Source organism: Crocodylus porosus, unplaced genomic scaffold, assembly GCF_001723895.1.
Source record: "Crocodylus porosus isolate Cpor-Errol unplaced genomic scaffold, CroPor_comp1, whole genome shotgun sequence".
NCBI classification, from domain to species: Eukaryota; Metazoa; Chordata; order Crocodylia; family Crocodylidae; genus Crocodylus; species Crocodylus porosus.
Window position 1 is genome coordinate 20,172,959 of NW_017728948.1, and position 14,512 is coordinate 20,187,470.

General features: G+C 41.2%; 1 protein-coding gene across 6 annotated transcripts in view; it reads right to left on the bottom strand.

Annotated features, from left to right (window-relative positions):
* Positions 1-14,512, bottom strand: part of SORCS2 (sortilin related VPS10 domain containing receptor 2) — a 940,675-nt gene that overhangs the window by 193,226 nt on the left and 732,937 nt on the right. For all 6 annotated transcript variants that reach the window (XM_019553064.1, XM_019553063.1, XM_019553062.1 and 3 more), the window contains exons 4-5: positions 8,706-8,870; positions 1,529-1,602 (exon numbers count right to left, since the gene is read on the bottom strand). In XM_019553064.1, coding sequence (XP_019408609.1) covers positions 1,529-1,602; positions 8,706-8,870 — 239 coding nt within the window. The remainder of the gene's footprint in view (positions 1-1,528; positions 1,603-8,705; positions 8,871-14,512) is intronic.

Sequence of the window (14,512 nt, forward strand, 5' to 3'; positions counted from 1 at the left end):
GCACTGGAGAGTGGGGTGAGTGGATTGGAGCCTCCCCTACCCACCCCCCACCACAAGATGTGGGCTTCAATCCACCCTGCACACACACACACCCCTAGAAAGACTGGTTCAACCCCAGACCGAACTCTCTCCCCTTTCTTCCCCCCTCCCATTCTGAAGACAGCACCAGAGCTGGGAGGGGGGAAGGTGTGGGGTAGGACTAGGGGACAGCGGCTGCAGACACACAGCCACTCCAAACTGGAGCTTGATCCCTCAACCTGCAAACCCAACAGCAAATGTCCATTAGGTTAGGGGTAATGCTGTAACTCCTGGCATTTCATAAGAAGCACCTTGAGTTACAGCAAGGAGCTGCACACTGAGAGGTACAATGTGCTTCCAACCAAATTTGGGGGGCAATACTTTTACACAGAGTGAATCTCTAGGCTCAACTGACAGGTTGCAATCTGGCCTTATTATTTCATATTTGCATTCATTATAAACTTGGCAGTTGTTGAGAGAATAGTCAAAATGAAATCCATTCAAGGACTGGCCACCCTTTGGCATGCATATAACCTTGAAGAAAGCCACATGCCTTTCCACAAAGAAGGTATGTTCCACTGTAATCTACCCAGCACAGAATGCCAAAGAAAAAAATTAGACTTAGATCATAACATCTTGGAAAAGTCTTCCTGTGTGTAGGAACAGTGTCTAGCAATTTGTGGGTACTAGTGGAATATAAATAATGATAAACATTGCTAAATTATAACTGTATGAAGCTATCTGTATTTTTTCCATTGAAGTTTTCTTTGAAAGATGAATTTTTCTATCTTTTTTTTTTTTTCAACAGAAATAAAATACTTGGGCAAACATGAAATGTAACCACTTTCACAACTGGCCACAATTTTATTTCCGTTTTGGCAACAGAAAAAGATCAATTTCTATTCTGGAACAAGTCACATTTTCAGAGATTAGCTATGTGATTTGCACAGAAAAGTAGCCATTTTTTGCCTACCCAACCTGTCATCCTCTGCTCTGCCCCACAGAATCTATTTTTCCATATGTATATAAAAACAGCAAAAGGTCTGGAGGAGCGGTCTGTATTTAACAAAAGCATGATTTTTTTTACCAGTTTCCATAGCAGTACAATTTTTTTTTTGTATAGCTCTAGTTAATATGCCATTTTCAACCTTTAAGATTATGGATTTTCTTTTTTCCTTCAGACAGATAAATCTGGTTTCTAGAGACCAATTTAATCTGTATAATGAAGTTCAATTTAAATGCACATTAAAATGAGGCCGGTCACCAGAGGCCCAGTCCTGCAAAATCATATATGCACCCTTTACAGGGAAACTTGTAGGGATAAGGAGTCTTCACAAGAGTATGAATTTGAAAATTATACCAAGGTAAAGAGAAGAATGGGACTGGGACCACACAAGTTGTCAGGTTTCTTTTAATACCTTTGACCTATTTGAAGAAACACCTAGATTAATTACGATTCAATACTGTTGCTTCTGTTAGTTGCAGACTAACAGTAATGCATGCTTCTTACCAAAAGATATGGTCTTTTGACACTCGTTCCTGTAGAAGGATCCATTTTTTCCCCAAGTCAGTAGATACATAGAGCTTCAAAGAAAAGAGGAGAGCAAACATTTTAGATCATAGGGAACTGCTAGTGATGTACATTTTAAAAGACAGTGGTTAACCACAGGATCTTTATTCAGCTGTATTAAAAAAACACCAAATATGACAAATCAAACTGAATTTAAAGAAATAGCTTCACCACTTTCCACAGCCATAAGTATTTGCATGTTCCTGTAAAATATCTATGAAGAGTAAAACCCTTCACCAATGGGTTGTTGTATGTCATGCAAGCAATCCGTAATTTTGGTAAGAAGGTTGCTGCTGATCTCAGTGAAGTTACGTAAGTGGGAGGACACATGGAAAAATGTCTTTTCTTCTCACACAGGGACCAGTCAGGCACACAGGCAGGGCTGGTGAACTCAGACTGGTGGGGTGGTAGAGCATCCCACAGGAGAGTGTGTGTGTGTGGCTGGGGGTTGTAGCTGGCCGGCAGTGGTGGGGGGTGTGTTGCAGCCTCCCTGATACCAGCCAGGGTGCCCAGCTGGCTGCAAGTCCCACCCCACTCCTGGCCAGCTGCAAATCCCCACCCCCACAGGATGCTCCACTGCTCCACCAGTCTGAGTTCACCAGCTGTGCCTGAAGGCACAATTTCTACTCCTTGGTGTGCAAACAGAAGTGCAGCTCCCAGCTGTAACTCAGAATAATTTCTGCAAATTGTTCTGAGTTACAACATTACCCCAGACCGAACAGGAGTCCGCTGTTGGTTCCAGGGGGTAAGGGAATCTAGCTGGGGCTGCAGTCAGGTTCCCATAGCAATGGCCAGGGCTCTCTGGCAGTACGTGCTGGTTTCAGAATAGGAAGGGGGAGAGGCAGCAGAGGGCGCTGGATTTTGCAGCTCCCCAGCTGGTTCTGAAGGGTGGGGTGGGTGAATTGGAGCCCCCCTCCCATCTCAGGGGACTCAAATAAACCCTCCTCACCCTCCAGGGGCTGCTGAAAAGACCCCAGTGAACTCCCTTTCCCCCCTCCCCCTTCTGAAAATAGCAGCAGGCTGGCAGCTCTGCAGATGCAAGTTACAAAAGACACTACATTTTGAAATGTCTCTGATACCTCACGCAATGACGGTCAGATTTTCACCCGATTGGCCATTTTTGAAGCTGTCTGCAGCTGTGCACTTGTGTTTGGTCACAGCTATAAACTGCTTTCTGTGGCCAGATTGGGTAGAATTGTCACTTCTGTCTGCACTTCTTAAGCCCCAACTCAGCAAAGGAATTAAGCTCATGCTGTCCATTAGACTACACAAAGTCTCAAGTTGATTCTATGGAACATAAAACATCTGTTACAAGTTAAGCATATGCAAAAAAGCTTTGTTGAACAGCCATGAACTTAAGTCATTTAACTGGACCCCCACAAAGCTCTCTACTCATACCCCACTGAGCAGTGGCTCAAACAGGTCAGGAAAAGATAAAAGATGGCAGAACAGGAATCTGTCCTTCTTCTAACACAGTCACAACTTTGGCTTCTTTTCCCACATTTTCTTCCAGTTTTCAGTTATGAATATGCTAAGAATAGGCATTTAACAGAAAGATACACCTCAATAGCAGAGATATAATTCTTTGTTATACAGAATGGACATCAACAGTCTCCTTGTTTTAACTTGAGTTTTCATACTTTCTTCTCCCTAATTATAAATATCAAAGTAATGCTGATCACATCTTTAAGAAGCCAGATGTAAGGGTCTTTGGTTTATTTTTATGTATCTATCACTTTATTGACTTCGTACAATATTCGTACAATATTTTAGGTAAATATCCCAGGGACAATTATTCCCTTTCAATGTAGGGCCTAATTTACTTATTAAGGTACAGACTGTGTTGCACTACAGTCTCCTGGGGAATAAGGAGAAACACTCTTGCTCGCGACTGGCGAGGATCAAATTATAATGGCAAGTCCATTAAGTATGTATTACACTTTTGTTACAGACAAGCTGTGTTAATTACATCTTCAAAGATTAAGGATTATGCACCTTTTCCAACATGCTTGTGAAGGGTCAATTAAGTGCTGAAATCAAACATTTTCCAGATCCTATTCTCTATAATCCATAATAATAGTGCTTTGTTCTTTAGTCCCATGAATTAAAATGATCAGTATGAAAGAAAATATTCACCATATTTCATGGTATAAAATATAGTTTGTATTAGGCTACATACATCCAGGAACTGCACTGTGCAAGTAGTAATTATTCTGCTTACAGCTGTGGAGTAAGTATATCTGGTATACTGGTATTTACCCAAAAGACAGGACTGGAGTAAGTTTATAGAACATCAGTTGGAAGAGTGCTAGCTGGTATGACTTGTTAAAGAAATATAAGAACTATAGAAGACACTTAGCTGAACTTCCGTAGTCTATGTTAGCAACCTATGAAGTAGGTTGTTGACTATGAAAGCTGTTGCATCTCTGAACCCTATTTAACCTAAATCAGTTAAGTCTGATACTACATCCATCCAGGTTTATTTTAAACTGGTTTTGGCCATTTTGAAAGCAGTTTATATGCACTGAATTTCTGTTGTGTTAGAGAACCAGCTGAACCAGTTTCCAATGACTTATCCTAGCTTATGTGTAATTTCTTTCCCTAGCCCAAGTCATCAGGGTTTATCTGTGCATGTATTAGGCTGAATTCAGGAACTACTTATTCTTAAAGATTTACACATGCATTGTGAAACAAGGTTTCAAGTGAGAAAGAACTTTGGCCCACAACATGTTTTGTATTTAATAATTATATAACAAAAGAGTCAAATGTAAAGGTTACACAGCTAATCCAGTTATGTCATATTAATGAGAAAAGCAAAATATTCACATTCAGCAAGCACTTCTATTGTTTTATATTGTTAATTACCCACCTTGCACTAAATTAATGTAGTTACTTTTCTAAAGAGCTACAAAATATAGGAGTTTAGGTTTTAGTTTTTTTCCTATCCTGTAGTTTCTAAAAAAAAAATAATTAAAATCTCCCACTATACTTAAGTGTAAAAAACATAAAATAAAGCATTAATATTGTCTCAGTGAACAACTGATTGATGCTCATTATTATTGTGGTAGCCAAAAAAAGAAAGTATAGATTTGAGCCAGTAAGCAGATTAATAGCCACATTGACTAGATTTGTATTAATTTACAATCTGTCAATTAGACATTAGAGTTTTATTTAAATAAAAGCCAGAGTTGTGCATGCATGAACAATGTGGATTTTGCTGTATAAAGTAAGAACTAAATCAAACCTGAAATTGTGAGAGCACCACAATGTTCTAGCGGACTGAGAGTTTCATAAATAGCTATTTGTTAAAGAGCTCATGTCTACAAATCCTTGTAAATTCAAAAGTGCTGTTGCAAGTAATGACTTGAATATGTAGCTTCTTCTGAGCTTGCCTAAATGACTGTATTTCTTATGTCCACAAATTTAGCCTGAAAAAAGGCACAAGCGATCTTATTTCCTTAGATTTCTGATTCATTTTTTTTTTCAGTCAGGATGAAGATTATAATTTAAACTTTATGATCCAAGCTATCATGTAAGCAGCTACTAAAATTGAGAACACAAGCAGCTGATTTTACAGGCAGATTGTGGGGCTGGCCAGCATTTTCACTGCCTTATTGTGGCAGGCCCCCCCCCACCCCCCGCACCATTTGCCTGATTGCTTGAGGGGCCCTGGTGACTACACCCCTCATTGCTGACTGGTTGAGAGAGCTGTCTGTCACGCGGCCCCACCCCTTGCTACTCTGTCTGTCAGCTGAGCCACAGGGGCTATGAGTGCCACTCGATCCCACTGGGAAGCCAGTTTTGGGGGTGTTTTAATAAGTTATGTTTCTGCAGATTCTGCAGACATCCCCCAATTTTGCAATTGCTACAAAATCCACAAAATTGTGTATTGAGTAGGTCCCTAACTATATGATCTCCCTACATCAACACAAGACTTCTGCTTCTTCCCAAAGCCACTGATTTCAGTTTGTTTCCTTTTCTGTGCTGATTCTGTGTGCCTATCCTTACACAAAACGTATATGGGCAACTCTCCCACTCTAGGCAACTGCAGCTTTTCCTCAGACTAATCTTGTGTAAAGATTGTCTATTTACTTTTCTTTGGTTGACTGCTTTAATTACAAAACTAAGAGAGAGCAAAAATCAATTAGCTCACCTAATCAATGTCAAGAAATTGTTCCTAATATTCAATTGAAAATCTTCTTCCATAGAACGAAATTCAGCCATGCACATTTAACATTACACATTTGTTTTAAACATTGTTGAACTGAGTAACAATTATGCAGTTCCTACCTAATAAAACTTGCTTTCAACAGAAATTGGAGTGGGTTGTTAGGAAGCTTTTTAATAGAAAAAAGTGATAGAAGAAGTAGAAATAAGGGTTTTTTCAGTTAAGTGTTTATTTGCTGATAAAAGCAGAAAACTAAGAGGAAAGAGTGGACAATAGTGCCTCTCAAACACAGGTATAAAAGGGAAGCTCTGTACTTTGGGTGGCAGCAATGGAGCAGTACCAACTGCAGGGATCTGCTAGTTATTCTGGTGCCCCCATCCCACCACAGGTGACCCCCAGGGGTCTGGGATTGGTGCCCCCTCCCTCCCTCCCCTGCGCTACGCTATTGACTCTCAAACAGACTCACTCATCCAGTCAGTAAGATGGTCACCTAGGGCAGGGGTTTTCAACCTTTTTTGATTAGTGTACCTTCAGTGGCTGGACACGGAGCAGTGTACCCCTGGTGATCAGACGCCAAGTGGGGGGGAAGAGGGTGAATGGCACACAGCAGGATGTGGAGTGGCAGCAGCCGCTGTGTATGAGCTTCCCCCACGTCAAGTCCAGCCATGCACCTGCATGGCAACATGGGAGGTGCATGGTGGCACTCCGCCCCTGCCTGCCCACCCATGCATACCCCCTATGGTCTTCTCAAGTACCTCTGACCTAGGCCATGAGATATGACAGGTCAAATCTTTTTGTTTGCTGAATCAGAGCAGGAATCTGAATTCAGGTACAACTTAGACATGAGAGACTGAAAAAGGCACATAGCAAATAACAAAGATACTGGCCCAGATGCCTGACTATCTAGGCCAGTACACTGTCTCTGAGAGAGGCCAGTTCCATATGCTTCAGAGGAACAGAAGCTTTCTTCTCAATGCTATTCATTATTTTATATACTATTATCAAACCTCTCCATATTGATCTGCTTTCTAAGGTAAGCAATCCTACTTTTGGCACTCTCTCTTTAAATATTTGAGTTTCCCATGTCCCCACCCTTCTTGTCCATCTTATCTGAACTTCCGTTAACTCTTCAGCAGTCTTTTTTAAGATGAGGTGACCAGTATTGTTCACAGTATTCCAGACAAGGGCTTATCATTAATTTAAATACTGCCACTATACTCTTTTTTTCTATATTATTTGCCATCTGGTTTTTTTACTGAGCTGATGTCCTTAATCACAACCCAGTAAGCACACAAGAAGCTAATTTTTTCCCAGCAAGCATGAATGACTTTCTAGTTAAGAACAGTAAATTCCATCTGCCATTGTATCACCTGTTCACTTAGCTTAGTTCCACTCAAAACTGGATTCACTCTCAGAGGACTAACTGGCCCACTGTCTCTAGCAGATTCCATGAGAATCAAAAGTCAAACTGCAACTAAGCCACAGCTTTTGTGCAATATTTTGATCATATACTTTTTCTTGTTGTTGTGCAAATTTCAAAATTTTAATAATGTACTTAGGCCCTAAGAATAAAATGAAAAATTATTTAAAATACTGTGAAACTTGCTAGCATGACAGATAAGACTGAAATCTCACATATCTGTCATGTTTTCTGAATCCGGTCTTGTTCGCAAAAGCCTGGAGAACGTGAAGCACTGGTGATAAGATGAACAAATCTTTAGAATCATGTTCTGAAGGGCAGCTCAATGAAACTTCAGTGATATCTGTATTTTGCTGCTGAATGAGTTCCACTCAAGCAATATCAACCTGCCAAGCATTCTGAGAAAGCTTAACATGGCTTGATTCTGAGTTCTCTTAACAGTACCTACAACAGGAGCAACAACAGAAGTATACCAGTGTAAAACTAGGCCTAGTAAAATCAGAATCAGGACCACAGTCTGTGGTTTTATAGCATGAGCTCTGGCACTGTAAAAATATTTCAGGTACATTTTTACTGGATTATGTGCTTACCAACAAGTTTATAACACATCCAAAAGTGTCATAAACCTTTCTAATTTAAGAATACGTAATATCTGAATGCCATTCAAAGTCTACAAACAATTTGACATGGCTTCTCAAACTATATGTGGTCTAAATACTTTAAGAATGGCGAAGGGTTATTCGACGTTTTTTACACATAAATTGCTTCCCTGAACCTCTATTCTGCTAACAACTAAATAAAAGTTTAATTTAATTTATTTTACAATCCAAGAAAGGCTTCTGAGCTAGTATTTCAGCTCCATTAATTTTATACTTACCTATAGATTAAAGAGCAATTGCTTATGGCTAATTTCTACGGGAAAATAAGTTTTCAGGGTTGTACTTAACTATAATTATGCAGGATGATGAGTTATATACTAGCATCAACAAGATACGCGAGAAATAAAACCATTATAAAACAATAATGGCTTTTGGAGATGGATATACCGTATTTACTCAAATACAAAACAAGGTTTTTAACCCCAAGTCAGCATGGGGGGAAGCTCCTCATCCTATATTTGCGTACAAGGAAACCTCATTAAATACCTTGGCCAACATGGTGAATAACTATAAAACATATTACCCACATTGGGCAAACATACTGATGATGTGTGTCTGTGCCCATCTATCCTTTAAATGGGTAGGTGCTCCAACCACAGGGAACTGGCAAACTTTCAATAATTAGATTCCATACCTGGAAAATTACAGCAAATGTATACATTTTCCAGATGTTGATTCTAATTATTGGGGGGGTCATCTTATATGTGAGTAAATACTGTAATTACCTGAAACAAACAAAGATGCATCTCTACAATTTGGTGTTGCCCACTCTTGGGCAAGTCATGTCATAAATACTAATCAGCAGATCCTTACAATTTCATTGCGTTTAAATCTCATACAAGTCAACAACATGGTTATTATTAGATTTACCTTGCCTTCCTTGGTGTAAGCAAGCACCTTGTCTTCTTCTTTTGGGTGAAAAAGCAGGGTTTCCACAAAGAAAGTAATGGGCTGTTTTTGAAATGTGGCTCCTTCATCCATGCTTATGAATAGGCTCTGGTCCCGGTCATTATGCGATGAACTTACAAGGATTATCTGTAACATAAAAAGGATAATAAGGTATAAAAGCCTGGCTTTTACATAAAGTATTTCTGTCAGCAAAACATGATAAGTTAACATATCATTTCTATTGCATAAACGTGGACTTGAATTGCGTATAAATTAAGTTTCCAAATCAAACCAAGTTAAGCCCTTAGTCCAAAATGTCTAATACAAATATTAAGTTATATCTTGTCATATTATGTTACTACTTTTGTCCTTGTCCTGGGATTCATAACATCACATGAAGAAGCTCAAAAGTAATGTGGGAGGATTAATATTACAACATTTGATTTATATTGATCATTAAAATAAGTAACCCTTTTAAATAAGGCTTTATTTATATAGAGCATTTGTTTAATCACTGCTATCCTAAAGCTGCTATTAATAGTCATATAGGGATGGAATTTGTCTCTAACATCCTTATATGGCTGAACCATGCTTTTCTCTGTTGACATACTGTGAATCAGATAGCAAGTTCCCTTTGATGATCTGCAAAATTAAATGCCAGGCAATCATCTGCATTTCCTTTTAATTTCAGGGAATTATATTGACCTAAACATAAAGAAGTTGCAGCTGCTGCTTCTTTCCTTGTGCAGACTTCATGTCAAGCTTTCAACAACAAAGAAATATTCTCCTTTTAGTATTAATAAGAGCCAAACTCCTTTGAGCTTCTTCACCAACAAAGCCTGCCAGAGCCTTATAGTGCAGTTTGTAAAGTGGTATTGTGCGGTTCTGTTTTTATTGTCTCTCCAGATCAAACAGACTCAATTTGCGAGCAAAAAGATGCTTTCACCAACTGCTTTCCCTGTAATCGTAACATGGAATTTTGAAGTCCAGCTGGGTTCTTTCTGGCTCCTGCTTAGACTGTAATAAAGATTCTGCAATCAAAACACAGTTAAAATATTCAGCTGATGATGCACAAGCCACCATAGAACCCTGATCGTTTCCCCCAAATGTGGTGGCTCTGCAGTACTAGCAGGAGTAAATGGCAGTCAGTAATGTAAACAGTAATTACAAAGAATACACACATAGGAAGCAAGCCTATTAAGCAAGATGGTTCTATTTTTATTTAGTTGCTTTTAGGAATAGAATTGTAATTTAAAAAAACCCAGCTCCCTGAAAACTTGAAGAGAGATGAGAGAAGTGGGTTGAAACTGGATTGTATTGGTTTCCTAGGAAAACAATATGTAAATAAGACACATGCATAAGTTCTGATGCATTATGGTATTTAAGTACATGCTTAACTTTAAGCATGCACACAGTCCCATAGATTTCTGCAGAGGCTTCCTATACTTGAAATGAAGTACACATTTAAATGCTATGCTGAACAAAGACAGATTTTTTTCATATGCATAAAGCACTCTGCTGAATCAGGGTTCATCCTATACACACTGCTAGAGACCACATACTTAAACTTTCCCTCTGAATTGTACCAACATGTTTCAGCAGCAGTACGAAGCCAAAACCTGTTTATATTATTTAAGGGACTAGTTCATAAAATCTTGCAGGATTTACAGATATTCAAATTTTGAGTTTTTAAAACTGTTTTCACCAGAGTGTAAGTTGTGCAGTTTTTATGGTGATGTCTGTATGAATGCCATCTTTATAAATTTCTCCTGTTATTCATGTCTCATCTTCACAACTTCCTTACACCCGAAATTTTCAATAAGCTCTGTAAGGACACAACATTAAGATAAAATATATCTGATTTTTAAAAAGTGGTGTCAGCCAGAGTATAATCCATGGTCTTAAATACTGCCTCAGAAGCTTTAGGGACTGTGGCCGTCAGGTTTCAACTATCCGCTCTTGGGCAGCCCTTGCCCGTGAGATGGGCGTTGGGTGTTCTCCAGGCTTGCCCTTTTGACCGAGCAGGTGTCCCTTCCACAACTTGCCTTCCCCGCTCTCTCCTGCCATGACTTGCTGGTTACTCAGTGGTCGGGGATGGCAGTCGGATATACTCAGTGGCCCGCGGTTCACCCGAGGGTCCTTCATAGGGCTCCGCCTCCCCTACACCCCGGCCTCACTCCCCCTCATGCGCAATTGAACTTTGTTGTTCTCAGCCCATCCGTGGAGTTGCGTTCCTTCCACTGGCTGCCCAGAGTTACTGTCTGACAACGGGAAATCCGTCCTCTCGGCTCTGTCTCCACTCCACCTTCCTCCTTCCGTCTCGCCACTTCTCTTGGGGAAACAAAAAAAGAAAAACCTCCGAGGTGCTCCCCTCATCCCTGATACATGGGGTAGCTCACAAGGCCATCCCCTCCGTAGCCTCTTCACAACGGGGGAAAAACAAAGGAAACTGGTCGTCCTAGCGACTCTATGCCCGAGCCTGCTCCTAGACTAAACTACGCCAGGCTCCCACCCTGCTATATTAACTCCGGGTGCCTTTTAAATCCTCCCACACCTTTGGAGCTCTTCACACTCTGCTGCTGACCCGGCCAGGAAGGGCAGCAATACCCGCCTTGATTGCGGCTTCTTTTGGTTCCTTTTGGAGTCCCTCCTGCCGGCGTGGGTCCCTGCTCGCCCTGGTCACTCTGCCTCTCCCACCTGGGATCCTGCTGAGCCTCCCGTCTGCTCCTGAATCCTTGTTCAGGTCTGGGGTCCCTGCTGCCTGATGCCTTCCAGCCTCCAGCTCCTGGAGGTCCGCTGGGTTTGGTGGGGCCCGCGGTGAGGGTTTCTTCCCTTCCCGAGACCAGCCAGGGTCCTCTCACTCTCCTCTCTTCCTCCTCCCCCCTCTGCGGCATCGGCTGCCATTTTTATTCTCACCAGTTGGCTTCTGGAGCTGACATTACCAGCCGGCCATAGCTGTATAAAAAAGCAGCCGATGAGCTACACGGGTTCTCCCTGCCGCCTCTGCTGCTCCGTGCCTCCTGTTGCAGGTAAGTGTTCACTTGTACGTCCCTCCCTGGGACAGGGACTTTTAAAGTCCTTAAATCATGTAAGAACTCTCACCTCCCCCTCCATGCTCAAAGGCATGTTCCCTCCTCTCCACCCCCACTTCCATACCTGCTACTGCTTCTTTCCCCACTGTCCCAGTGGCAGGGAAGCTTCAAAGCCACTCCTATCTTCCAGACAGGCTGCATGGCAGCTGTGCTTATCTGAGAACATTGGCAGCAATGGCAATGGGCATGGTAGTGGGTTCCACCCCCTTGCCTGTTACCCACTGGGTGCAGGGAAAGGGGATTGGGTGCATCCCTGCCCATTGCCACTGCTGCTGCTGTTCCCAGCTGAGCCCAGCCTCCACGCAGCCTTCCCAGAGCAGACAGGAGTGACTTTGATCCTTCCCTGACCCCTGGTACAGTGGAGAAAGTATCAGCAGCAGGCAAGAAAGGGGAGAAGAGAGAAGGAGAAGAGAGAGGAAGGGGAAGGGAGAGAAAAGGACATGGCTTTGAGGACAGAGGGGAATGTGGGGATTCTTACATTCTTACTTTTTTTTTTAAAAAAAAAGTCCCCAGAGGCTCACTATGGTGTTCACTCTGTGGGTGAGTGGGAGGGAGTAGGGAAAGGAGACTGGGAACAAGGGCTGGCTGCTCCCATACTTGCTTTTATCAAAATCTAAATCCACCCCTGGTGAGGCCTCTGTGACACAGAGGTCACTTGATGATGCAGAAGACAGTGAGTGGATGATGACAATGATATTCTTGTCCACCAAAGTTTTTAGTCAGTTGAAGCACTGGCAATCCCAAAAATTGGAATTTCAGAAATTCCCAGGTCTAAAATACGAGATTATGAGATTAGCTTTAAAATAAGAGTTTTAAATAACAAGTGGGACTCTTGTTTTATTTCCTCATCTTTTGAGCTATTAGGGTTTATTCTTAGTGTTGCCTTTCAATGCTTGAATTGTTCAGTACTCACCCCCTACCACTCCACACACACGCACATGCATGCACACAGTTAGCACATTGGTTTCTCTGACATGCTGCTTTGCTTGTACATTATTTATTAAGGAGAATATTCCAGAGTAAATATTCTCCATGCACTAGACATTTTCTATAACAACTGTTAAGGGTTTGTTTTTTTAAAAGTAGAAAAGAGAATAAACCTCCTAAACAAGGTAGTTTGTGATTGCTGTGCAAGCAGAAATGGGACATATATTAAGAAGAGCTACATCAAACAGTGATTGCTGACTGTTTTAACTCAGAATGAAAAACCATTCATTTGAATAGTGTTGGCCCAAGAAACCAGAAGATATTGCAATCACTTCTGAACTTCAATTAATCATCTCTGAAAGAACATGTTTTTATATAACTTTTTCATGCCCTTTGGAATCCTCCACTATTTTTCACCAATGCTATAAAATTCTTTTATTTAATTTTTCTTCTTAACCTTCCTTCAAATAAATAAGCAACAAAGACATTTAGGCATGGATATGTCCCTGAATGCACAGTATAACTCATATTAGCATTAATTGGAACTGTATGCATGTGTCAAGGAGAGAGTAGTTCCCTTAAATTGCCAGGCAAATGGTTAAGAACATGATAAGGCATTAATTTACATCCCTGGCTTGGAGTACAGCAAAAAGGAGCTCTAATGTAAATGAAAAATAATGTACTGCTTGCATGCATAGTAAAATATGTTGACTGAAAGGTATAGATGCCAGTGTTTTATTTGCTTTCTGAGAGATGACTGTGAAAATGAGAAGAAATACAGAAAAGAAATTCACTTGATAGCAAGCTGACTGCTGGCATATAGTAGACTCATCATTACATCCAAATAGACTGCATCTGTTATAATGGACTGGTCAACGTGTATGCAGAACTCTGCTCTCTACTCCAGTGAAATCAGAATTAATCAGCTTTGTCTGTTGTAAGCTCTGGCAAACAAGGGAAACTCTCCTTCAGTTCAAGCTGTGGAGTGTCATGCTTTAAAAGCAGGAGATTCTGAATTCTCTCCTCTACTACCATGATGCTTTTGGTAGCTAGTTGCAGCATATGAAGGACTGGGAAATCTATTTCTAGGTAGCAACAGATTTGCTATGCAACTTAAAAACAGACTGGGAATCTCCCTGATGGGCTGTGGAGTGCTTCAGCCTCTCTGTCCCCCACAGAAAAATCTATGCAACGATCTCTCAAAAATCTGTTGAGGCCTGGAGGACAACAGGCTCTTCTCCCAGGTGAATTCATATAGCAAACATTGGGAAACAGAAATCTGTCATGAAGTAGTAAAGCATTTTTGTGAGCTCCACTTTTGACCTTAAAGATAGTATTTAATACTGGAAACATTTTCTTGAGCTAATAAAGTTATATATCCTGGAACATTAAAATTAGCAAATATAGTCATTATATTTTGAAACATAGATTAGGGTGCAGAAAGGATACTTCCAAGCAGGGCTGTCCCTAGGGAAGGCAAATCAGGGCCACTGCACCGGGCCCTGCACTTTGAGGGGCCCTGTGGTCAGTGCCACATATGCCCCATCGTGGTCGCCACGTGTCACTGCTGCCAAGTGCCACTGGCTCTGCTACTGCGAGTGCATTCACCACCCCGCCTCCCCCGGGCCCCGCACAGGCTGATATACCCTGAGCCCCATGCACTCCTAGGGACGGCTCTGATTCCAACAGATATGCCATTTGACATATTAAGGAAAAATGCACTTAAAAACGCAACAGTGTTTACTCAAATCATAATTTTGAAACCCAAAA